The sequence below is a fragment of the Lactuca sativa genome, chromosome 8 (assembly GCF_002870075.4).
Source record: "Lactuca sativa cultivar Salinas chromosome 8, Lsat_Salinas_v11, whole genome shotgun sequence".
NCBI classification, from domain to species: Eukaryota; Viridiplantae; Streptophyta; class Magnoliopsida; order Asterales; family Asteraceae; genus Lactuca; species Lactuca sativa.
In genome coordinates this window covers 107,562,350-107,590,090 of record NC_056630.2, presented here as the reverse complement: position 1 = coordinate 107,590,090, position 27,741 = coordinate 107,562,350, and the positions used below count along the sequence as shown (strand labels likewise).

Here is a 27,741-nt window from a genome sequence, read left to right as displayed (position 1 = left end):
AGCAGTTTCTGAGGTATATAAATACATCAAATCTCCTCCATTACCATTACTACTAAAATTCAGCAACACAATCCATAAAATCAAAAATAAAATCCAACAAAACAAGTAGCAGGTAGTAGTCCTTGATATCATAATATTAATTTTTTTTTTCTTTCTCCCTTTCTGTTTCTTGCCTGTTTTTCCTTCAATCAGTAGTCATCGGCTGACTCATGCAACACCGGAATCGAGCTTTCCGGACTGTAGTCATGATTTCGGTTTCCGCATGTTCAAGCATTCTGACAACTTCCGTGAACGCCGGTCTGGAATCAGGGTTTCCGTCCCAGCAACGTGTCATGATTTCGGTCAGCACGGGCAGGCAGTCGTGTGGGATTGTCGGGCGGACACCTTTGTTGACAACCGCAAATGCCGCCTGGACAGCTGTCATGTTTTGGAATGGAAGCATTCCAGTGATGAGTTCCCAAAGAACAATTCCAAAGCTGTAGACATCCACTTTTTGTGTGTAAGGCCTGTGCTGTATCATTTCCCTGAAACACCAACCAACTTTCAGAGTCCAAAAAAAAAGAACAAGGGCAAAATTGTCATTTTAATTAAAATGATATAGCAAAAAACTTACGGAGCCATCCAACGGTAGGTCCCAGTCTCGGGTGTCATTCCTTCAGTTTGCACTTCAATTCTAGCAACTCCAAAGTCAGCAATCTTGATTGACTTATCAGCAGAGATCAAAAGATTATCAGATTTCAAATCCCTATGAATCAATCCAAATCCATGAACATATTCCATTCCTCTTGCAACATCAAGCGCCTGTTTAACAGCTAACTTCAAAGGCACTGATCTATTCTGTCTCTTAGCTAAAAACTGCCTCACAGAACCTCCTTTAGCATATTCAGTCACAATACACCACACCATAGGCTTCCTACATGCACCAATAAACCTTACTATATTTGGATGTTTCAACCTTGCAAGCATCATAACCTCTTGCTGAAACTGTTGCTCCATAAGTTGTCCTCTCTCCAAATCATTCTCTGGTTTCTCCAAAAGCTTAATGGCAACATCTTCACCATTGTAAGTGCCTTTATAAAGCTTCCCAAATGCACCCTGTGCGAAAGCGGGTCCCATGCTGAGTTTCCTTAAATCGATAGTCCACTCGTCGAAATTCTCAAGCCCTTCTGTTGGGAAACGGGTGTCTAATAAAGCTCTAGCAAGAGCATCATCACTTAAGCCTTGATGGACTCTTCCTCTGTTGACACTAAGGGCATCAGTGTAATTATTTTTCACACGCTTTAGACCTTGGTGGTTTAAGATGCGAGTGTGTGAGTCGTTTGACCCGACACTACTGTTGTCAAGTGACATGGCAATGGACCCACCTGTGTTGCTCATTTGTAAACTATTGAAGCTGTCGATTGACATGCTGGAACCTTCACCAAGCTTATGGTAGAACACTTGTGATAGGTCAACAAAGTTATCGTTTCCATGATTGACGCCCATCATACCTGCAAATTTTGGATCCTCCAACATTTTTTTTTTGATAAAGAAGAACCACTTTCAAAGTTTAAATGCTCCTTACTTGTTCATTGATGGTGATTGAGCTGTCAAGACTCAAACCCCTCGAACCAAACCTGCATCAAAATCCAAAATCACTCAGGAAATCAGTTTCGGACTACCCTTTCTACAAGTTCCCAGATCACGAAATATCAGTTCGTATGAAAAATTCGGAGTTCTGGCTCTGATTAAGTTACTCGTATGGACAAAATGCCTTTTTAAGATGGCTGATATTCGTTCATAAACAGATAATGATATTTTCCCTAGCTGAAATGGCTGAAAAATCATTAGGATGTTTCAAATTAGAAATAGTAGATGAAACAAAAGACGTTAAACCCTAATTGTCAATTCCATCAAACCCTAACCCTTAATCCCCAAAATAGTTCATCTCCTCACAGGTCCATCACTACATCAAGCAACTCCAGAAAACAACTTAATCAACAAAATGAGTAACCAAAATTGAATTCGCCCCCAAGACGACCTAACAAGAGACCGCATACTTGGAACAGCTCAAAAACCCATGAAAATCTGTAAACTTTGACAGTCAAATTAAAAATGTAATTTTTGAAGTAGTAAAGCTTGAACTCCAAATTCAACAGTGATCCGTGGACAAAAGAGCACAAACTACGAAAAAAAGAAGAAGCCAGAAGAACTTACAGATGATCAAGAGAGTTTGGTTTGTTTTCTTCTTTATCACTTGGCGACTGCGATATTGATTACAAGGCTGTACAGAGACGATTAGGGAAAAAGTAGAGATTATTGTGAGATCAAATATCGTTATTCGTATAGTTGCTGTTGTCGGGTTCGACGCCGACGAAAACACGGTGAGAGCCTAGCTAGAAAGAGAATGTGATATGAGAGAGAGAGAGAGAGAGAGAGAGAGAGAGACGAGTAAAGAAAGAAAAACGAAGAACTAGTCTTCTCTCAGTTTTACGCATTTTTTATATGAATTTCTTTCTAATGTTAGTTTTAGAATTAATAAAATAAAACACAATAATAACGAAACGAAATGTTAAAAATACGTTAAATTTAAAAAATAATTATTTTCTTTGCGATTGTCTAGATTACTTTTCATATTTTGGACTAATTTTCCCTTTTTTTTCAAAGAATGTTTTATTCTGGTTTAATTTTTGGTTTATTTTTATTCTTTTTGAATTAAATATTTTCATTAATATCAAAACCTTAATTTTGAAATGTTTAATATTGTACTTTTCAATAAAATAATTTTATACTCAAATATAGTTCATAATTACTATGTTTGTTTAAGTTTTTGTTTTGTTTAAGTAAAAAAATGATTTTTTTTCTTAAAATTCTATATTCATTGGATTCCAGACTTGTTCTTAAAATTCCGGAGTTTTTTTCCCAAAATCTTGAATGTTAGTCCGAAATTCGAAAGTACTTTTTTATCAGAAAAAAAAATATTTCTTAGTCTGGATTGTGTATTTTAGAACAAGTGGTTATTTTTGCTAAATACAATTTTTTTGGGTTAGTTTTTCAAATAAACATTAAATTGTGGTTAGATTATTTAATTTTCCTTTATTGTCTCATTTGAATTCGAAAATCTATATTTTAATTTGTTTAATGTCATTCATTTTTCTGCACTTAATTTCAGTTTATCCGATTGTTAATTGTAAAGACTTTTTTTTTATAATGTGACATTCATTTGAGACTATGATATGTAATTATTTGGTGATATTATATATTGGGTATCATTATATATTGGGTGTCAGAAATGAAAGAAAAAACAAATAATCTGAAATGAAATGACTGTTATTGTATTTTGTATCATCATAAAAATATGAGTAAATTAAAAAAATTGTCCATATAATTTACCCGAGTCTCTAAATATCGCCCAAGTATTGAAAAATTGATGTCAATCATTCTCATGGTTTCAAAATCAAGTATATTTAGTCCCTCTCCTAGTTATAATCAATTGTGCTCTGTTAGAAAATCCTCATGTGACCTGCATACGAGGGCAAACCTATATTTTTCACCATTCTTCTAATATCTCTACTTTAAACACAAAATTAAGAAATATCTTCCCCACTCATATTGTTTTCTTCATCAGTTACTTCTCTCTTCTCTGTACAAATTAACAACTTATCTCCACAAATTAAGAATAATTCATCAACTCTTGCTCGTGGAATGGCTACAATATGGACAAACCTTAACCCAAACCCAGGTAGTCGGTTCTGTAGGTGCCAAAGGTTTGGATCAAGATGTTGTGGGCCAAGATCCATCTCGAATGTGAATTGGTTATCTTCATTTGTTACATGTCCAATTGTGGTCTTTTGAGTTTCATTTTCGGGTTATGATCATTTGTATTTAGTTATAAAATTCCTTGTAATGGTCAATTACAATTATTATTAAAGTGATAATTACGAGTGAGAAAAACTGAACCTGAAAAACCAAAAAACTAACAAAACCGACAAAACAGAAACCAATCCCTAACCATTGGTTTTGGGCTTATATTTCTTAAAATCAAAAAAATCAGTTTAGGTTCATTTTTATAAATATAAAAAACCGAGCAAAACCGAAGTGACCCGAATTTTATGATGTATAATATGTATTCTATAAATCTCTCTCTCTCTCTCTCTCTCTCTCTCTCTATATATATATATATATATATATATATATATATATATATATATATAGGTGGGTTCAATTGAGAAAATAAAAAAGGTTGAGAATGGGGAAATCATTCTCAGCCACTCATTTAATCTAAGCATAAAAAAACACGGTGGAAAACTTGTAAATATGTTAATAACCTTCAATGTCAAATACGTAACTATAATTCGATAACAGTTCGTGACTTCGTTCATCCTCAAAATTTCTCTTCCAACCTTCAACAATCATCCATATTTCTTCAACTAAACCATCATCAATGTCATCCAGTGTTAATCAATCATCAATATTCGTAGCTGGGAGGTTAGCCGTTCAAGACAAATTCGCAACCCAAATTCATCAATTTCATCGATTTGTTAAAGTTTGGAACTAGAATTTTCCAGATTCGCAAACGAAATCAGTTGGAATCGGAATTTCTTCGTTGTTCATGAAATTGGAATCAGAGTTCTTGACTCGCAGTCACGGTCGACATTGAAGGACACAGAATCGGTACTCACAGGTTCCCAATCGGATTTTCGGAAATCAAAATCAAAATGAGAAATCGATCAGACATAGGTGTCGCGTCTGAAGTCGAAATCGGAAGTATATGATGATTTGGAATTGATAACTTGATGTTTTGAACATTTTTAAAATAGTTAACTTGTATGCACTCCAACAGTTTGATGAAATGCATAAACTAAATTACCACGTTATATGCATATATGAATATGTTTTCTCACTTGAATCAGTATATGATTATTAAAACAAAAAAACGAATATGCAAGTATGTATGTTATTCATATGTGAATAACATATAAAAATTATATATATTTGTGAAAACACATTGTAATATTCATATGTGAATATACTGTGTAATATTCATAAGTTAATATATTATCTAATATTCACAAGTGAATATACTATGTATTATTCACATGTGATATACCATGTAATATTATGTAATATTCAAATATTCAAATATTATCTAATATTCATAAGTGAATATACCATCTAATATTCACAAGTGAATATACTATGTAATATTCACAACCGAATAAATCGTCTAATATTTAAATATGAATATATTATGTTTAGTATATGCTATATTCATATATGAATGATACTTAAAATATAAAAAAAAAAATTAATCATAGTTTTTATTCATAAGTGAATAACAAATGTACTGTAGAAAAAACTTGATTCATTTTTATTCACTTATGAACAACGATAGCTGAAAATATAAAAAAAATAATTTTTTTATTTTATTTTAAAACTATATCAATATGGATGTCTATTTGTAGAGAATAAAAAATCATGAATTTTGGTATATTTAAAATAATTTTTCGATAAAAATAACTCTTAAAATTAAAAAAAAACGAAAAAGACTATGTTTTTGTATAGATTAATGTAATATTTAGCATAGTTTAAGGAAATATGTTTTGTTGGAAAACGCATGTTTATTCTTTTTCCATTTCCGTTGGTACGACGGAGGCTTTTGCGGCAAAAATAAATAAGTGGCTGAGAATGATTCCCCCATTCCCAACCTTTTTTTTTTCTCAATTGATCTCTCCCATATATATATATATATATATATATATATATATATATATATATATATATATATATATATATATATAGGGTTAAGTTCAAATGAGAACACTATTTAATGCGAGAACGTGAGAACACTACTTTATGTTACCATTCTACTATGAAATTTGTATATACAACGATATGACATTATTCATCAACAAATATACGAACAATCACACACTAATATTCACATTAAAATTTTGTATGTACAACTTTATGACATTGTTCATCACCGAATATATGAACAATCACATATTTAACATTCACATTAGAATTTACTAAACTACTACATATATATATATATATATATATATATATATATATATATATATATATATATATATATATTATAGTAGAATAGCAATATAAAATTGAATATATTCATAATATAACTACTACAATATTATACATATTAAATTCATAGTAGAATAGTAACATAAAGTAGTGTTCTCACGTTCTCACATTAAATAGTGTTCTCATTCGAACTTAACCCTATATATATATATATATATATATATATATATATATATATATATATATATATATATATATATATATCAGTGTTCTAAAAATCCCGATTAATCCATAGGCGCTACTTGACTGATTAGAGAGCACCTAGCGATTAATCAATGCATATAAAATGACTGAAACAGTAGAACCCGGTGAAATTTTAACACTTTGAAGAAGTTATATCTCAATAGAAACTATTTGAGGTATGATTAGTGTTGTATTTATCATACTAACCTATTTTGTTATGATATTAGTGCTCTTTATTAACTTTTATATGATATTAGTCATATTTAATTTTTTAAAATTTAACAAATTAGCAATTAATCGTCTCCGATTAATCTCCGTCTAGCCGATTAATCCCTTGACACCAGTCCACCGACAAGCGAACGTCGAGCGATTTTTACAACCTTGATATATATATATATATATATATATATATATATATATATATATATATATATATATATATATGCATTCTATTCTATGAGTTAAGAATATATACAGAAGGCTGTTTAGTAGGATCTGAACTTTTAAGATCTGAATTTTTAACATCTTGTTTGGTTGCAACATCTGAATATTAATCTGAATGATAAAAATGACCATATTACCCTTCTATAGTATTGTGTTGTGCTAAATTATAAATGTATAATTGATAAAAATTACAAATGATCATAAATAACCAAATTAAACATAAATTCTTCCAAATTCACTTCTTTCAATCCATAGAAACATAAACACCATCCAACCCAATTAAACATAAATTCCTCCAAATTCACTTCTTTTAATCCATGGAAACATAAACATCATACAACCAAATTAAATCTAAATTCTTCCAAATTCACTTCTTTTAATCCATAGAAACATAAATATTGTATTCTTTCAATCATGGAAACATAAATATCATACAATAGCCAAATAGCAGTAAAAAAATCACATGAGCTAATGATTCAATAAACGGTAAAAGCTTAACTTCAACAGCTACTGATTTGAATGAGCTTCAAAACGTGGTGGTGCCTTTGATCTCAGCTTCTCTGCTTGGTTAGACAAATTGTAATTGAGATAATTGCAAAGTAGTAGGTTCGGGAGTGTCTCCTATGCATCATACATTTCAAAATTCATAAATCACACCACCAATAATGATCACAACAACAGTTATAATAAACAAATCTGAGAGCCAATTTCACGATATGATCAATGTGACATCCCCAAAATCACGGTCAGAAAAGACCGGTTTGTTTATGTTTTGTTTAAAAATCAGAGTAACATTTTAAATAAAAGTGTTGCGGAATTTGTCCCAAAACAAAATATGATAAAGATTTATCAAAAGCATTTCCATAGAAATGTATTTCATTAAAAGACTTGGGATGTCATGTTCGTACAGATCAAAAGCATAAACAGTACAATATAAGCCTTACTACATTATTTCATATCTACAGGCCTATATCCGTAATCCCTCGTCCAAACATCATAACTATGCTCAAGCGCCACTACCTGTAATACATAAAACTGAGTGGGTCAGGCTTCGGAGCTTGGTGAGCGCATAGGGTTTTCAACCCACAATAAATAAGTTTATTAACTTCATTAAATTAAACAAACCCGATTACCCGTTCCCGTTATCCTCACATTACGTCCCTAAGCATCTATCATAAAGGACCTATCCTAAGGATTATCATCGGGACAGACACTACTGCTAAAGGGATTCCTCAACAATAAATGTCCTTAAGGCAACCATGTGGGGGATGGAGTACATCTGGTGAGCACACAGTTCAAATAAACACACAGTTCGAATAAACACCTACAGGTTGCGAGCCTGCTAGTGTTCCACTGGACTGTCTAGAATAGTCCGTGGTCGTCATCTATACTCTGCTAGATGACTGGATCATCAATAACATCTATAACGAGGCCTCTCATCATTTTATCTTGTCACACAGCAACTATTACATCTACCCATGTTTTACCCAACACATTTTGTAGATATAAAATACATATACAGTTTAAATCATTGAAAACATGTATAAAACGTTCATCCAGCATAGATAGCAAGTATTCAGATAATATGCACACATAGCATGTAATTTATATAAAATACTTCATATCTATGTGTAAGCTGAAAGTAACTATGCACTCACTTGTTAAAGTGATGATTCCAAAAGCGGGCAGCGCTTGTTTCTAACGATTCTATTTTCCTTCGACGAAACCTAGCATCGGTGGATAAAACTGACGGTCTGATCTCGCTAAATTTTAGTCTAATATTTACCGTGACCAACTATTAGTCTTAGTATTATTATTATTATATAAGCGTTAAACAATATTTTCCAACCACTATGTACAGACATGGGTCAGACATAAAACACCGGAGGGCAGGACCATTTTGGCATATAGCACTTTTGAAATCCAACAACCCTATGCGGCCCTTTAAACCAGATTCCCCGTACCGCGAGTAGTTAAAAAAAATATTATAACGACACTTATATAAGTTATAATAATAGCTCAAATATTTATTATAAGTTCATAATAACAATACTAATTTTAAATATAAGCTATATTAAAATAAGGTAAGCATAACTTACTTACAAGGGGGTTTTAGCTAGGAGTCGGGCTCTGCAGGGGCAGAACTTCATCGCTGAATCTTTCTAAGAAAGATTCGTGCAGTGCTAAAGCGCTCACCTTACTATACTAAACTACAGAAAGAGAAGTCGAATCACGAGGGACCGAAATGCCCGGGGGATAAGGAGAGAAAGACTCTTGAATCAAGAGAATGGTGCAAGAAATATGAGAGCCCAAGGCTCTTATTTATACTAATTGAATTTTCAAAAACTACCCTCCATAATTACTTAATGACCTTTTAGTTATATAAACAACTAAATACCCCTCTATAATACTATTTTAAATGGATTTAATGATATTTGTACTAAACTAATGTCGAAAGAACTCAACATTAGTCTTATAATGACCGCATCGTCGATACCTTTCTAATGATATATACATATGTATATATATGTATACGTATATATGATTTATATTTTATTTTAATACGTAAATATGCTATTATATTTTATAACTCGTTCATACGAACTCCGTTTTTGACGTTCTTTATATTCACGCGTAGGCGGGAACGTACCCTACAACTTTCATTTAGACTTCGTCGGCTAATTTTGAATTTATTTTTAAAGTTATATTTTTAACAGGCCGGGACAGGATTGGTCCGTTAAAATCTCATAACTTCTTCATCCGATGTCCATTTTTGTCTGTCTTTTTTATCGTTATGCTACTAATAACGAGATCTTCGATTCTCGTTTAGGTTGTGTCGGCTAAAAATCAATCGATCTAAAATTCGAATTTCGGGCTGTACACCGCTAATCCGAAACTTCGAAAAATCATAACTTCTTCATACAAAGTCAGATTTGGGCGTTCTTTTTATCGATGTTCTTAGTTTAACATATTCTACGACTTTCGTTTAGAGCGCTAAGGCTAAATCTCACTCTATCATAAATTTACTATTTACGCTTCCCGGTGCCGTGCCGGTTCCGACGCGAAACTTCGACGGGTCATAACTTCTTCGTTATAACTCGGATTTCGGCGTTCTTTATATGTACGGAAACCTTGTGACATATTCTACAACTTGGTTAAAATTATTTACTCTAAATAATCTTTTTATCGAAAAGTCGTTTTCGACCCCTATTCCCTCTAAATTGACTAGCCCGGATCTGCGGGCGTTACAATCAAACAAACAATGGTAGGGATCAAAATTTGAAAGATTATTACGTTGTAAAATGGAAGGAGTCGTAGATGAAATCGATTTAGAAGGAGTTGTTAGAACCCAATTCAGGGCAAGAACCAACTTTTCATGATTTTTAGGGGAAATCTCGATGAGATTTCACGAAAGTGGATGGCGTCGTTGGCGGCGGGGCTGGCGGACTCAATGGCAGAGACGGAGGCGCCGACGATGGTGGAGGGTTGCAGGTCCGACCAGTGGAAGGGAGAAGGTCTGCAGAGCCGTCGCTGGTGATGGCGGATGGTGGATGTCGAGGGAGGGTCTCGCACAAGGTGTTTCACCGAGGGTCTCACAGGAATAGAATGGAAGCATATTAGGGCAAAGGGGCAAGAACGGCGTTTTGTTGGAGAAGGGAGGGAGGGAAATTGTGAGAAAGAGTAGGAGCAAAGCCATGGGTAAAAAAAGGAAGAAGCGCCACTTATTTCTTTTAAGGAAGAAGCGCCGCTTATTTCAGACTCTCCTCCCTATCTGAAATAATAAGAGGCTTTTAAAAGATTAAGAGACAAAAAATAAGAGGCCATCAAACAAGTTATATCTGAATTTTTAAGAGTTTACCTCTTAATTTTTCAATTAAGAGGTAAACAAACAGGGCCTAAGGCATGTTGTAGGTCTCGTATTCAAATCTCATGCTTCACATTTACGTTGGTTTTTATTTTTGAAGGTCAGCAGACACATCCTACATCGGCCTTGTGTACAAACATCAACCAAGTCTTCTCTTATGTAATATACTAACTAATTTTCTCAAACTCTCGCTTAGAGCACTACTACAAAAATGCTTATATGACCCGGTTAAAGTGGTCAAAAAACCCGGTTTTCAACCGAGTCTTATGGTCGGCGAGTCCTATGTGAAAAACCAAATAGAACCCGGTTTTTCAACCGGGCCTTATTAGGATAATACAACCTGGTTTCCATGAACTAAACCGGCTCTTTTCCTACATGTGAGTATCGTTTTTTGCTTTATCATATGACCCAGTTTTGTCAGTGCAACGGGGTCTTTTGATTTCATTTTAATATTTTTTACAAAACTATAGGTTCATTACCAACATGCTTAAAGTTTACATTTCTATATGTGATATACACAAATAAATAAATCCTTTTATTAATTTGCAATGAATTTCTACATATTTACATCTAATAACACTAGGATCCAACATTTAACAAGATGTTAACATATGTACCCCATTTGAAGGATTTCAACACCAAACTCTTTGCTACACCCCATTTCGTACGAGGATTAATATGTTCACGTTGCTCGCTTAAAACAAGAAAGTATGTACAACCTAATTAGACTAGATGTTAATACAAAGACCCATATGCTTCTTGTTGATAAATGTCCATAAAGATTATCATCACCTACATGAGAGAAATCAAAAAACATTTAAGGAAAATGCAAATGCAAAACAGGCTTTAGGACATAAACAAAAATACATACACTTAATCCTTAATCTTCAAACATGATGATCTTGAGTGCATGTATATCACTTCCCAACTGTTTATCAGATTCAACAACTAATAAATTCAAACATAATATCAATAATCACAAAAATAGAAGGACTAAACAGATTCTTACAATTTACCAGCACTCACAATCAATTCTATCAGCCTCAGTCTTCTTATGCCTTTTAGTTCCTTTTCAAAACTCCATGCAACCTTTCGTGCAATAAAATGGTGACTATGAGGTGTAGAAGAATCCATGTCTGCAACCATTTATGGGGAAGAAAAAAGTAGGATAGTATATCAATAAAAATTAATAAAATGGACAAATATATTGAAAAACTATACCAATGGTAGACACTATTGTCTATGAGACAGAAAATCGAACCAGGATCCATATTGATCAGCTAAACCAACAAATAAAATAAAAATAAAAAAACAAAACCAATATTGGAGAAAAAAATTAAAATAGGATGTTTTATTAAAAAACTAAACCTATAAATAAATTGGAAAAAAAAAAAGTTATACCAACAAATGTACTAAAAAAAATAAAGCACAACAACTAGAAGTATGATGCTACACCAGTCACCATTGATAATGGAAGCTTGTTAAAAAGCATACCAATGTACCAATTGGATTCTTTTTGGAAGAATCAAGGGACAACCTTGTCAAAGAGTTGTTAGTAACAAAACAGATAAAACCTATTTATTAAGTATATTGTCCAACATCAACTGTTGAAATTGTAAAACCTATTAAAAACATACCAGAGAAATGAAAGTGGGATGCTACACTAGTAAGTGTTCCTTTGCCATATGCTGCAAAAAAATTTAATGTCGTGAGTTTGTTAAGATGGAAAATAAGTATGCAATCATAAACAAATATTATATCATGTGTAAAACATAGCAATTAATCAATCACCATATACTTTTTATACTTCTTTCCACTAGTAGCATAAATTAAGCTTCTCACAAACCTTGTATTCCATAAGACTTGGGACTCCGCTAGTCCTATGCAATGTAAAAAACAAAAGCTTAGTTCGTATGTAGAAAATAATATTAATAAGAAGGTTATATGAGTTTTACTTATACCTTTAACTTGTTGAGATGTACATTTCATTCCTAACACAGAAGTAACACTTGAACAATATCGCACTTAGAAGTAACACTTGAACAATATCACACTTAGACAAAAATAAACAGATAAAACACATTGATAGTTTTCACTTGTTGAAATGAAATCACACAATGATTTTTCATATAACTTTTCACATATTGAGCAGAACAAAGTTGGTTTCAGATGAAGTTGTATCTTATTTTAAGATGTAAAGTTTATTAATAGCATAAAAGTAACACTTAATCAATGACATATACACATTTCATTGTTTTGGTGTACAACAACAAATAGAAACAACAATAATGTCGATATATTTAAAAGTAGCTCTTCCCTATGAGTGACTCTTCGATTCTCTATTTCTGTGAATTCAAAATCATATTTGTAAGAGGTTTGTGAGTTTGAAAATCGAAATTGCATTTGATTAAATGAAGAAGTATGGTTGATTACTTGATTGGTTTGATAGTCTGGCTAAGTCGGCAGTGTGAAATTAATTAGTGAAGAAACCCTAAATTAAACTCTTCAAGACTATATCAGTATCGGTAAAGATTCAACTTACTAAAGACGATTGCAAATTTTAAAAGTAAAAGGGACAAACTTACGCCACATAGACTGGTATAGTGCATCATTGGTGATAGAACAAGCAGCGTAATTTTGCTCTGGTGGTGTGTCGTCAGGAGGAGATAACATGGTAACTAGGGATTTCTCGTTGTGTTTGGTCCCATAGGAGAGAAATTAAGGTGGGAATGGAAATATGGAAATGACGCTATTTTCAATAAATTTCATGAAATTTAGGCGGGTTATTTTTAGTATGGAAAATGTCAAAATGCTATGGAAATTTAGGGGGGATGTATATAGATTGATGCTCCTACCCCCAATTTATTGCTCGAGTTAGTATAATAAATTCCATGCTTTAATCAAAATGTAATGCGATTAATAAAAGTATATAAATTTAATCATAAAAATAATTTACTAATTTTTTATAGATGTTAAATTAAGTAAAGTGTGGTTTAGTTCATAAAATATTCATCAAAAAATTGGAATTTGTCAGGAATTGTAATCAAATTTCATAATTGGTTTGGTTGACAGGAAATAAAATCGGAATTCAATTTCATTTTTGTTTCGTTTTAAGGAAATTTAACTGGATTTATGTAAAATGACATAATTATATTTCTTAGTTTTTTGCTTAATTTTACTTTGTTTTTATATGTTTAATGTGGTGATAGTGGCGGTGGTTGTGGTGGTGGTGTCGGTAGTGATGATGGATGACAGCGGTAGCGTTATAGAGGTGGTAGTAGTAGGTGTTGGTGTAACGGGTGGTGATCGTAGCGGTGATGACGTTGGTGGCACTAGTGGTGGTAGTGGTGGTGGTGGCATTGGTGGTAGTGACAAGTGATGGTGGTTGTGGCGGCATCGGTGGTGGCGATGGTAGGCGGTAGTGGCGGGTGGTGGTTGTAGCAATGGTATTGGCGGTGGTGATTGTAGCAGTGGTGGTGGCGGATAGTGGTGGTGGCGGTGGTTGTGGTGGTGGTGGTGGTAGTGATGATGGATGATAGCGGTAGCGTTATAAAGGTGGTAGTAGTAGGTGGTGGTGTAACGGTGGTGATCGTAGCGGTGATGGCATTGGTGGCACTAGTGGTGGTAATGGTGGCATTGGTGGTAGTGACGAGTGATGGTGGTTGTGGCAACATCGATGGTGGCGATGGTAGGTGGTAATGGCGGGTGGTAGTTGTAGCAATGGTATTGGCGGTGGTAATGGTGGCAGTGGTGGTGGCAGCTAGTGGTGGTAGTGGTGGTATGTGGTTGTGGTGGTGACAATGAAGGTGACGTTGGTGGCATATTATAGTGGTGGCGTCGTTAAGCCCATTCAACACTTGAACCTTCATACTTCCGCTTTATTAACTGTACCTAAATACCACACTGAAATGTCTTCCTTCATGATCATTTGTAATGCCTTCCTTCATGATCATTTGTAATGCCTTTCTTCCTGATCATAAGATGGTTTATATGCACCAAACCATAGGTTTCACAGACCCTCCATTTTCCCATCATGTATGTTGACCCCGTAAATCTTTATACGGTCTCAAACAAGTTTCTAGAGCATGGTTTCATCACTTTGCCCGTCATGTCGTTATTCTCGGTTTCCAACACAGTAAAACATATTTATCTATATTTAGTTTTGAGACGGGGAGATTGCATACTTACTTCTATATTTTGACAATATACTTTTTACGACTTCTTCCACGACTCTTTTGTGCAACATCATCACAAATCTTGGTCATGAGTTTTCTATGACAAACCTGTGATTTATGAAATACTTTTTTGGGGATATTTGTTACTCTCTCCGCTAAAGGAATGTTTCTCTCTCAAAAGAAAAATGCTACAAACCTTCTTCATTGGGCAAACATGTTAGAATGTAATCCGTGCTACACCCCTGTTGACACTTGTTATAAGTTTAGTACCAAGCGGACCTTTGTTACCGACCCCACTACATACTCTAGTATTGTGGGGGGATTACATTATTTGAAATTCATGACTCAAGACTACGTGCAATGTTTGGTTTGTCAATAAATCAAGTATCTATTATGACCTAATGGAGTTACACAATTTATTGTTGAGTAAATAAGTCAACTCCTTGTAATTAGCTCAGACATTTGTATACCAATTATACTGTAAAAGCTATTTTAGCTCTTAGATTTCCTCATTGTCAAATATGTATTCTACATATATATAGTAATCTCTGTAACTAGTTAGAGATACTATTCAATCCCTAATATCATCTACAATCTTCATATGGTATTAGAGCTTCCGATTGCTCTCAAGAGCTGCTCCTACCTGTGAAGTTTGCATCACCAACAATATAGCATATATCACAAAAGACAAAATGCATAATATCACATAACTCAATATAAGCACATAGGACCCTCCGGTCGATAACTCAACTAAGACCCTCCGGTCACTCAGTGTTACCACTCAGGTAAGTATAGTGAGAAGACTCACCTCACAGAGTAAAGCAATGCATCCCTCACTCGAGCCGCTGGTCAAATCTCTGCCCCTCCATGGCCTCCTAGAATCCATAGTTGACCAAAACCCTAAAGTCAACAATCAACACTAACCCAACTCTAAAAGTCAATAAAGGTCAACACTCAAGTCAACAGTCAATGTTGACTCAACTCGCCGAGTACATTTCATGAACTCGTCAAGTCCCTCAGAACTCAGTAAATCACGAAAACCCGAGTCTACTCGCCGAGTTGCTAGCCAACTCGTCGAGCTCATGCAGCGTCCAAAAGATCAGGAAAACCCTACATACTCATCGAGTTGTCTCATCAACTCGTCGAGTCCACTCTAAATCCAAAGACGGATAAAATCCTCTCAACTGTCGAGTTGTCTCACCAACTCTTATAACACCATGAAAATTTACAACAAATTTAAACTTTTCAAAAACAACCCATACTCATTAAGTCATTACAAAAAGGTTTTCATTTCATTTGTTATCAGAGTATCCCAGAAACATCGACATAAAACTGAGGAGTGGTACGATCACGCCTTCGCCTTGCCACGATCTCCTGAAGTACCTGAAACAATACACTATAATTGTAAGCCCGAAAGCTTAGTGAGTTATCCCCAAAATACCGACCACAATACCATACACATATCATATCATATCATATCATAAACAGAACAGCCATGCATATCGATTCTACAGTGTGACTGGTCCGCCCGCACCGGGCCTTCAGTCCACCTGGTCCACTCTCCGAGTCTACAGTATGACTGGTCCGCCCGCACCGGGCCTTCAGTCCACCTGGTCCACTCTCCGAGTCTACAGTATGACTGGTCCGCCCGCACCGGCCTTCAGTCTATCTGGTCCACTTTCCGAGCCTCGGCACGTCTGTTCCGCCCTCTTGGGGCCTTCAGCCTATCTGAACCGCTCGCCGACTTTCGCTCTAACCGGTCTGCCCTGGGTTTGTTGGCCTACAGCACAAAGCAAGACCCACCTCAACCCAACCCCAGTCCAAACAACCATGTGCACATAAACATACAATCATATAATAATTCACAACTAATCATACCGATCTAGCAGATCACATATCATATCAACATCCTAACCAGGATACCGACCTAACCGGTCAGTAACATAGCATCATCCTATATACCAGGACACCGACCTTAACCAGGTCCCTATCATATACCATCCTATCTACCAGTATACAGACATAGCAAAGCAATAACATAATAATCAACTACCCGGATTACCATCCGATAAAGGGCCGACCTTGGTGCCTTAGACCCTGTTGATATAGTGAGGATAACTCACCTGCAACTTCAGATCTAAGCCTCTAATTCGAAATAGTTCCCAAATCAATCACCATACATGAATCCATGAAGAAATAGCTTGAGGAAATGGTTCCTTACCCTTGAAATGAGCCCAAACAACCGCAAATTTCCAATCTCCCAAAGCTTATTGATACAAGCCTTCAAACCTTCAAGCTTCAAACACCAAAGATTCTCCTCAAAGCTCTAATCCACTCAACAATGGGGTTTTCTCACGAGTTAGAGTTTCTGGATCTCAAATGGGTAGCAAAGAGGCTGAGGGGAAAACATAAGGTTCTTTAAATAGGGTGCCAACCCTGAAAAATAGGGTTTCTTATTCCAGCACCGACTCGCCGAGTCGACCTTCCTTATTTACACCAAAAGTCCTAAACTTGTACTTCTGAACTCGGGGTGTTACAACTCGAGTGTGGATCCCAAGTCACATAAGCTCACATGACATATACTCAGTATATATCATCACGTTTGACAGTGATTCAAATATGAAGATGTCATAGTCAATATGTCATATTGAAAGATAATATTGTCGATTCATTCCATAAGCCGATGTCATTGACCAAGTCTGACAGTCGGACAAAGTCAAGAGGCATTAGATTTGCAAATGAATTGGCTTAAACACTCTTAGTTTGGTTTGTTTTAAAACCCGAGAACTTTAAGCAGTATAAGTTTTAATTTGATTTGGCGATTATTAAGTGGTGATCTTAATATATGATGGATTTCGTTCGTTTTAATTAGCCTATCACTGCCTTCTCACTTTTGCATGTTTGGAACCCACTTCCCGAGTATTAATTTACTCAAACGTCCACAGTCGGTCATACTCTTGGAAGTAAGTAGTGATTAAAGATTGTCGTGAGTATTAATGGATTGTTCATACTGATTGGACATAGCAAAGAGATTGCACTAAAACTCATGAGTGCTTAACGGAGATTTAAGTATTGGACCAACCCATGCTTAGAGATTACTTCATGGATTTAGTCATGAGTAATTCTAAGACGTTAATATCTTCTATTCGTCAAACCTAGATACATGTGGGGTTTTGCTCTATGATTCTGTTATGCATTGGACTACTCCAACGCTAACCGTAACTGGTAGTTATAAAGGGTATGTCCATGTGTGACATGATGAAATAGACAGAAACTATGTAGTCGAAGTTTATTCGTTCCTTTTGCCTTAATGGGAGAAGCGATATCTATGGGCCCCTCGATGATTTGGTGCTGACATCTAAAGTGCTTGGCTAAGCCTTGACTAGAATTGATGTGTTCAATTTAGTAGTCAGATGCAATTGTCAAAAATCTACATCGGGAAACATAATATTGAATTCTTGAGATTGATCATTATCCATGTCTCGAATTCATACAGATATCATAGAACGAAGGGATAGTTGATCACTTATCTAAGGGCTGAATCTTGATTAGATCAAGAGTTCGGTAGTTATATTGGATGGCTAACTCTCTGTTGATTATTAGAGAAATACTTGTCCTCGTATAGTTGATGACTTGTCCAAGTGGGAAACTGTTGGAATAGTGTCCAAGGTCATTAACTATTGGTAATATTTCTAATAATAACAGGGTCCTTTTGGGTTGCCCTAAAGACCCAAATTGAGTAGAATAAATAAAGGAGAAATTGGTTTATTAATTATTATGGTTAATAATTAATTATAAACTAATTGGAAACATATTTTGGGAATTAATTAACAATTTAATTAATTAAAGGGTTGAATATTCATTAATCAATAGTTGGTTAATCAGGAATGTTCCATAACCTTATGGAATTAGGGTTGGATGAAAATCACTCCATCTCACATGGTAAAGGAGTAAAATTTCGTGGTTAGGCCTCCATCCCACATGGGAAGGAGTACTAAACCTAAGGAGGCATCCAAGGCTATAAATAGGGCATTAGGGATTTCATTCCTCCTTGCACCTTGACTTGAAGTATTCGCCAACCCTTCTTCCTCCCCATATTAGGGATGATTTCTAACCCCTTTGGGTTTGTGAAATTGACCTTTCTCCTAGTTAATTTTATTCCACTCTTTGGTGCCATTGGGTGTGATACCATTAGAGGGATTATGGTTTCGGTCCTTTCATCCAAGCAACTTCATGGAGGTTCAAGATCTCAAGCATGGAGATCAAGGGCTACATAAGAGGTATGTTTTCTTACTTATGTTTTAGTTTTCTAGGGTTGATGTAATTAGCATGAAGCCATAGATCCATAGAATGCATGTACACTTAGGTATATCGTTGTTTTGATTTTTTCCACTGCATAGTTTTAGAGTGTATTTGATGCGTAGAAAACCCAACAGTTACCCCTCTATTTATCTCATACCTGCATCTATCCCTATACCTATCTCGCACAAAAGACTACTACCTCAGATCTAGGGTTTCGAATAGAGGAAACTCAGGCGGCGTAAAACGATGATTGTTTCCGACGAACCTGGTGACAGTAGGTTGGAAATGGTGACAGAGAGAGAGAGAGTAGGTTGGAGATGGTGATGGAGAGACAATAGGTTGGAGATGGTGATGGAGAGAGAGAGAGATTAACCATCTCGACGGTGGCTTAAAAAAAGTGATTTTAATGTTTTTTTCAAGAATTTAAAAATGAAAAAGAGAGATCAGGAAAGAGTGGAGTGGTATTCGGCTTGTGTATTAAGTGGGTTCATATTTTTTTTTTTCTATAATTAATGATAATAATAAAACATTAAATTAATTGGAAAAAAGTATACAAAATATATTATGGTTATTTAAAATATGACACAAACTAAAATGGCCACAAAATTATAATGGATTAATATACTCTGCACGTTTCTAAGAAATTAATTTTAAAAAAGAGAGACTAAATGTAGGTTTTAACATATGCATGTAATTTACTAGATAAAGTAACCCAAAAAATAAAGAATTAAAAAGCAAATATAATTTTTTTTTCCTTCCACTTTTTCACATTTAGTTTCCCTCCCAAATATCCCTCGATTTCTTTAGATATCGATTCATTCGCGCTCAAAACTGAAAAGTCATATACAGCATTTCCTCTTTGATCTCATTGCCTCCCATAATTCGAGTTCGTCGCTGTCTTCAGCCTCCCTCCTCACCATCGTCGGAGCCTGATCGTTTCCCTAGCCTTCAATACCGCAAGGAACATTGTTCTTCAATTAAACCACTCTCTCAGACTCCACCGTTATTTCCCGAGCCCATCGTTATATTCTATCCCCATGGCCATTTATCGACCCATCACCGTCGATTGAGATATCCTTTTCCGCTATTAGTTGTGTCCTTGATTTTTAGATTGGAATGTAGGGTTCATAAGGTAAGTAATTGTTTTTGATTGTTCACAATTTAGGGTTCATGTGCTTTATTTCTGTTATTGTTCGAAATCCAGTGTCCATACGCCTTTTAAAGGGTTTCTACATACCAATGTTTCCTTTTATTCCCAAAAGACTATACAAAATGTCTTTTATATCATCGGTTCCAAGGTCTATTTTACTATAGTCCACACCCCTTAATGAAAAGAAATGTGGCTATGAAGAAGAATTTTCCATTTATTGGTGTATTAACGTATGTTCAATCTTTTTTTGTTCAAAAGTAATTTGAATGAGTTATTTTTATATTTGTGTTGAGCGGAGGAATATGGTTAGTATAAATTATTATATGTTAACTTTTTACCATATTGTTGGGATCGAAACAGACACAAGCAAGGGTGAAATCCTAGATACCCGTATTCCAACATATTATCTACTAGTCTGGAATCAGATTAAACCATTTAGTTATTAAATTCTAGACATCATATTACAACATGTTATCATGTATAACTGTATGTGTATGATATTGTATTGTGAAGAGTATAGAAATGTTCATTCTAGAGTCTCTTTCAAAATAAAATGTATATTTGGATGAGATCTTAGTCTCTTATTTGTAAATCTTTTGCATGCAAGATAACACAATATACTTTTAAATCTGTTTATCATATACTCGATTTAAGAAATTTATAAATTAGAGAATCTCATTTTCTTTCATAATCATATCACTTATATCAATTCTGTTTTCCAATTTTAATCTAGATTATTTTACTTTCTTTCATCTTTGATTGAATTAGCTAACATTTTTGGTTTAAACCTTGTCTAAAATTACATTTAAATCTCTAACATTTTTGATCCAAACTGGAATTTGGAATGGCTGCTAGAAGCCTGCTTGGACTTAGAAACATTTGTGTTTGGTCATTTGGAACTTTTGATTTAAGCTGCTTATCACTATCAGATTATATAAACAAACAATTATTGCTCAAACATGGAAACAGTTGTGTGTTTGAAACTTTTAATTGTTTATGATAAATGACATTGTACTGTACATGCATGTTTAGTCGTTAGTTGCTTTGTTGTAAATAAAAATTGATGAAATTTCTGGATATCATAAATATTATTTGATTAACGCTGGTGTTTTATATACATATATTAATTGAACAAAAGAAGAGTAAGATATATACCCTGCAAGGAATTAATATTAGAGTTTGTCAAAGAAGACTATAATGAGAGTTTTAATGGATAAGTTCAAAGAATTATTTGGGTATGGTGCATGAATCTAGGTTTGTTTCAAAACTAATGCCAATTTTAGAAGTAACCCCATTGTTAAAAAAATTTGGTGTTAAATCCCTTCAGCATGTGAGGAAATTAGAGGGCATGCCATAGAGAGTGCTGTTTTTGAAAAAGGTATCCTTCAACCCTCTTTCTTAGTCATACAACACGGTTGTACTAGAGAAAGCGGGGCATATAATAACACATCAAAAGGACCTGGTTATGTCAACAAAAACCGTGTTATTTAACATGAACATATAACCCGGTTCTTTGCTATAAACCGTGGCATATCATAATTCCCAAAATAAAGCCCGGTTTTTTGGTTATATAACCCGGTTTTTTCAAAAACCGGGTCCTATATGGCGAGTCTTATGAGCTGTTTTATAGTAGTGGAGGATCCCACATCGGCTGATGAAAAGAAGTTTCATCATTGGTTTTAACTTGAAATCGACCCATTCAAAACCAAAAGTCAAGAACCCGAACCCAACAGTTTAAGTATTGGGTTCCGTTTTAAAATTTTGAAACCAAGAATATTGGTTTGGGTTTGACGTTAGGAAAAAACTGCTCCAAACCAACTTATTCTTACCCCTAGTGATAATGATTACTTAAATGGTTACCAGATCAAACATGCAAATATTTACAATTAATGGTATTCCATAATGGTTTTTAAAGACTACCATATCATTTTCTGCACACCACCTCAAATATGATGTAATTTTAATGTTTTTTTTTTTTTTTTTTTCTCTTGGTGGACATTTAGATAATGCATGAATCATGTAATAAAAGACATATGTTAACAACAAAAAGAACATTGCAACGATAATAAAACATTAAACTTTTCTTATAAAAAGAAACATAAAGCTCCATATGCATCTTTTCTTCTTCAAAGCATGTTAGAACCTCATCAAGGGATCCCACCAGCATATTATCACGGTTCTCTTCAAAATAAAATTTAATAGCCAATTCCCTGATTTATTGTTTCAGCCTTCATTACCTCCAACCTTTTCATTCTTTCTTCTTGCCTAATTAAATGTAACATCCTAAAATTTATATTAAAATTTAGCTTTTTAAAGCAACATATATCAAAAACCAAAATCATAACTTTTATTATAAAAAAGTTTCAAAACCAACCCCCAAAATCATCACAAGTCAAAAGCTCATTTGTATGTTATAAATTCTAAAATCAAACAGAACCATAATCCAACGTATCATAAAATCTCCATCAAACTAAATCGAACCAATGTATACGGTCACGTTTCGTCATTCTTTACACTTGTCGATCCCGAAACAATAGTTTTTAAAGGAAAATGGTAAACATGATGCTTAGTGAATTTTAAAACACGTTACTCCGTTGGTCCTTGGTAGATACAAAAAGACTATAATACCCTTATGTATTTAATTTTTTAATTAATTTAATGTTTTATTTTGTTTTATTTATATAGAAATTTAGGAAAAAAAACATATGTGGATTGTGGCCCACCAATCAACTACTTCTTTCACTTTCACATAATTTCTTTCTTTCTAAACCTATATGAAATCTCCGTCCCGCATCTAATGACCACCACCTCAACGCATCCATGTCCGATGAACCTCAATACCTGAAGAACCATCACACCGATTTCATTAAATTTCACCACGTCGTCGTCTTTTGCATCGTTTGATCACATCAATTTCATCATAAAGACTTACTAGGAAGGTTTTATCGTTGGTAATAGAGGTTGTTTAGGTCAAGGTCTTCGGAGACCGTAGTAGATCTCCAACATCGATGAATCTATATATTACATGTTTTTTTAGTGGGTTTGGTTTTCAATGTATGTAGACCATCTTCAAAAGCCATTGAAATCGACGATTTCTCAGATGACGAGAGTTGCGGTGCCGATGGTGGGGCTGACGTTCACTCGAAGGGAGGGTTATGTTGGAAACAATGGAAGACGTGGAGTAATCCACAATCAAGTTTAACGGAAAGAGAAGGAAGAATCAGAAGCATTAATAGGAGAATAGTTTTTGCAAGTTGCATTTGTTCAGTCTAACAAAGGTGAAGGACGTCGTCAGTGATAAATTTTGCAACAAGGTAGCCAACAATGGAAGATTTCAACGTTACAATGATTTATGGTTTGAGTTTAAGAGAGAGAGAGAGAGGGGGGGGGATTAGATATAACAAAATAGAAGGAAAGAGAAGAAAGGATTGGAAGCCATTGATAGAGATCTGAATGGAAACGCTTAGATCTGACAAGTAATAGTTGTGATTTTTCTTTTGATTGATAACTGAAGTTGTTATTAACGGAGATTGAAAGAGGAGAAAAAGATAAACACGAAGAAATGGGTGTATATGGTTGGGGTTTTTCTTTTTCTACATTTCAATGGTGGAGTATCCTTTTTGGTGAGGAAGAAAATGGAGAGACGGGGGTGGCGTTAGTAGCATAGAGATAGATAGTTGATGTAAGATGGGTCCCATGCGCCATATATGTTTTTTCTAAATTTCTATATAAATAAAACGTTAAATTAATTGAAAATAGAATATATATATATATATATATATATATATATATATATATATATATATATATATATATATATATATATATATATAAATATATATATATATATATATAAAGTGTATTTTAGTCTTTTTGCATTTAATAGGGACCAACGGAGCAACACAAACACATTATAGGATCGCCCGAGTTAAAAAAAAAGAGTAGTTAAGGACCAAACACACAAATCACCTTAAATCATATGTTCTATTCGTATAATTTAATCTAAAGTTACACATGCTCGACACCTATCAAATGGATACATATAACATATAACCATATAACCACACATGCAAGTCCAAGAGCAACTCAAAATAAGAATATACTAATGTGGGATATGTTGGCTAAAGCCTAATCCCCTTGCTCAGTACATCGAGCCATCATATAATGCTCAGTTTGTCAAGCCCTCCTATATGTATTCCTCGGTACGTTGAGTGAATATTGTATCCCTCGGTACATTGAGCAGATATCATGCACCTACTGGACATATAACATAGCCTAGTACGACCCACATACATCCTTCAAGCACACACAAGTTAAACTACATGATGTACAACTTATATACAATGTAGTGAGAAACCCACCTACATTCGCAATATGAACTCTAAGAAACTCTAGGAAAACCAATGAAATCAAGACACCTCACAACCTCCTTATAATACCATTAAAAGTGGGTCAGTAGCAACTCCTAAGTCCTTAACACATTTATATATCCTTTTAACACATTTATATATCCTTTGGGTTAATTTCTTAGAAAGTAACCTAAAAGATAATCTGTTCAAGACTACTTTATCCCCAATAAAACCTGTAAAAACTAAAATCTAATTTCATAATCTATTATTTCTATCTCTTAGATTTCTAAGGACTACTTGCATAAGTCTATATAATTTTTCTACAATTTATTTTGAATATTACAAAACAGTGTATCACAACGACTAAAATTGGATAAGTTAGTGAACATCGTACTTTTCACCGTAGTTAGAGCTATCAACAGGTTTAGGAAAAAATATGGAGTTACTAGGCTCAATTTATGAACTTTAGGCACTGAACTTAACTAAATCCAATGTTCCATGAATTTATTATGATTTTTTACAAAATCTGGATAGATCATGGCAAAACTCATAAAATCATAATTTTGTGTTTTGGGTTTAAGTTAGCTTCTTAACCCATTATGCCCTCATAAAATCGACCAAAAATACGGGGAATAAGAATTTTTCAAAAGTCATGTCGTGTGATCTGAAAATGATCATTTGGTGATTCAAAATCCCACCTTTAAAGTATATTGCCAAAATGAGAAAACATCAAACTTAGAGTTTAAAGTTCCTCCCTGGGTCCAAGAAACACATGGATGAAAGTGGGACATCACGCACTACCACCACATATATGTGGCCATTGATGTTTGATGATGTCAACGATGGTCGGCGGCAGTCACGGTGGTGGTGAAAGTTTTTGAACCAAAGAAGAAAATAAAAGGGGGGGGTTTGAATGCTTGCCTTGAACCAAATGAATACCACTACAGTTGCTTCACTCTTTCACTCGATTTTCCAGCCACTTTCTCCTTCCCTTCAACTTTATCAATCCCGATCTCTTTGTTTCTCTCGTCTTTTCCCTTTTCGGCCGCAAATACCAAATAAGCACACACACTTCACATGACAAAATATGTGGGCTTATAATTGTACTAAGGGTTTGAGATGAATTATGGTTAGATGAATGGGCCTCAAGAAATCACAACCAAAAATAGATCTCGTCGATCCATCGCTGTGAAATTTCGAATTTCCATAATTTATCCTCAAGTTTTCCATAATGGCAATTTTAGTCCCTCAAAACAAATATATTTGCATCACAATAAGTTGACAAAACCATCCCCTCATCTGAAAAATAATTACAAAACCTTGTAATACCCAATTCTTATTAATTATAATAATTTATTTAGGTTATTTCATTGTCCCTTTCACTTTAAAAATAAAATAGCAAAAAACAGGGTGTTACATTGAATCAAAACATTGTCATCGATAAACAGTTTTATGTGTAGCTTAGGCTTCTCATTATGAAATTTCAATAACAAATCCAAACTTGTTTTAGTGGTCTCTATGGGTCATTTTTGAAAATGACATGGCGAAAGAAGCACATGAAAAAAAACAAGAAAATGGGGTAGGAAGCTTGGAAGACGAGTGATGAGAATAATATTCTCTATGATCGATAGATTCAATCAGATATCAATGAAAAGATAACTAGTAATAGAAAACGATAAACACCAAGATGAATCAAATGAGTGTCGAATGATTAATATGCTCCACCTCAGAAAAATTCAACGTGAATTGCTACTGTAAAGGTGTACTAGGGTTACAATACAAGATCTAACAAAAATAATCAAGAAGCGTCTTCTAATATAATGCATGCATGCACTATATATATACTAAACCCTAAAAAAAACACGGCTGGACAGGCCCAGACCGAGTATATAAATGGACTGAAAAGCTAAGCCCAATGACGCAATCTCTTAGACTCAACAATCTCTCACTTTGCGTCAATTGGGGCGAAAGATCAAGTTGGTTTAGCAAGAGTGCTTTTCTTCACCGTCTTGAATAACATCGGTATGATGGCAAGAAGAGTTTGGCGAAACGAAATGTACCACCGAAGCATATCCGTGAAATTCTTCTTATCACTTTCATTATCCAGTTTGCACATGTGTATGATATCAATAATATGCTCCAAACACGAAGTGGAGAACACAAATCTTTGACCTTCGCCTCTAGTGAACATGACGATGTTATATTTCGAATCAATTTTTCCCATCTGCACTTTGTTCGCATCGATAGTTTTCCCAATCATTTTGACAGTTGGCTTCTTCCTTAAAACACTTGCAATCTCTTGATCCATCTTTGCAACCTCCATGATGTAAGAGGCCAACATTCTCTTGATGTGAGAAATAATAGACTCATTTTGAGCGCTCCACATCAGGTATTGTGATTGAGAGAACTAAAGATAGTAATTGATTAGTTCTCGATCAACCTTTGGGTCAGGAGAAGGAACGTTGACAGTTGAATCGAAACAGTTAAATACAAAGGCCTTTCGGGTGATAGGCATGTTAAACTGAGAATCCCTTGTATTCTCACAGTTAAAAGAAACGACTGGTTCAAGCCAATGAGTGCTTGGGGACTCAATCGCTGCCTTGATCAATTTCTCCAATGACCACAGTGGAAAGAGAGCTTGTCTACAAACTAAAGTGTCATGAGCATCTTTCTCTATTTTCTCCCTTTCTACTTCAGTTCTTCTTCAACATCACTCTGACCCATGATACCCTTCGCTTTTTTCCTTCATACTAAGACCCAAAGCTTCGTTACCCTTCGGTTTAGTGGTGACATTCAGAACCGAATCATGGGCATTGACCAAATTGGAGAGAATGGAGAAGACATCAGAAACATAACATTTGATGACAACCTGCTCCGACTTTAGATAATCAATCTCTTTATTCGCCTGATTTAGCTGAACAGACTGAACTTCAAGCAAAGTAGTTTTGCGAGCAAGTTCATCCATAATCTTATTCTCCATGGCAAGATCAGCTTGAAGTTTGTCAAGCCGAGAGGAGATAGAGGACAGAAGAGTGGTTTGATCAACTTGAAGACTGGTTCGCATTGAATCAAATTTATCTTTCTCGGCCTGAAGAGAGTTGGAGAGCGACTCAATGGCAGTGTTAACCTTGTTGGTGTTAGACTCTGCAGCTTCTTTAAGAGATTCCAGAAGAAGCTTGGCATCTG

At 34.7% G+C, this 27,741-nt stretch overlaps 2 protein-coding genes and 1 long non-coding RNA gene across 15 annotated transcripts; all 3 read right to left on the bottom strand.

The window, feature by feature from the left end:
- Positions 1-22: 22 nt before the first annotated feature.
- Positions 23-2,457, bottom strand: LOC111880223 (serine/threonine-protein kinase STY13). 2 transcript variants are annotated; one of them, XM_023876633.3, is made up of 4 exons: positions 2,197-2,457; positions 1,565-1,616; positions 614-1,490; positions 23-524 (listed from the first exon to the last, which is right to left on the bottom strand). In XM_023876633.3, the coding sequence occupies exons 3-4, from the start codon at positions 1,486-1,488 to the stop codon at positions 185-187; spliced, it is 1,215 nt and encodes a 404-aa protein (XP_023732401.1). In that variant the 5' UTR covers positions 1,489-1,490; positions 1,565-1,616; positions 2,197-2,457; the 3' UTR covers positions 23-184. The 2 variants fall into 2 exon arrangements, with proteins under 2 accessions (XP_023732401.1, XP_023732400.1); XM_023876632.3 differs by having other exon boundaries at positions 614-1,616.
- An 8,636-nt stretch (positions 2,458-11,093) lies between these two features.
- On the bottom strand, positions 11,094-13,399 carry LOC111880224 (uncharacterized). Of its 12 annotated transcripts, none has more exons than XR_002846419.2 (6): positions 12,378-13,399; positions 12,217-12,267; positions 11,801-11,859; positions 11,589-11,715; positions 11,451-11,507; positions 11,094-11,371 (listed from the first exon to the last, which is right to left on the bottom strand). It is a non-coding gene; the product is annotated as an uncharacterized LOC111880224 (long non-coding RNA). The 12 variants fall into 12 exon arrangements; XR_006186077.1 differs by lacking the exon at positions 11,801-11,859 and having other exon boundaries at positions 12,371-12,459; positions 12,541-13,399; XR_002846412.2 differs by lacking the exon at positions 11,801-11,859 and having other exon boundaries at positions 12,378-12,459; positions 12,541-13,399.
- Positions 13,400-13,911: 512 nt separating this feature from the next.
- On the bottom strand, positions 13,912-14,448 carry LOC111880219 (uncharacterized). Its single transcript, XM_023876627.1, has one exon. The coding sequence runs from the start codon at positions 14,446-14,448 to the stop codon at positions 13,912-13,914; it is 537 nt and encodes a 178-aa protein (XP_023732395.1).
- Between the last annotated feature and the right edge of the window lie 13,293 nt (positions 14,449-27,741).

Coding starts and splice junctions, on each gene's coding strand:
- LOC111880223 (XM_023876632.3), bottom strand. CDS start 1,515: ATGTTGGAGGATCCAAAATTTGCAGGTATGATGGGCGTCAATCATGGA. Junction 525..613: donor ACCTACCGTTGGATGGCTCC/GTAAGTTTTTTG, acceptor TTGGTGTTTCAG/GGAAATGATACAGCACAGGC.
- LOC111880219 (XM_023876627.1), bottom strand. CDS start 14,448: ATGAAGGTTCAAGTGTTGAATGGGCTTAACGACGCCACCACTATAATA.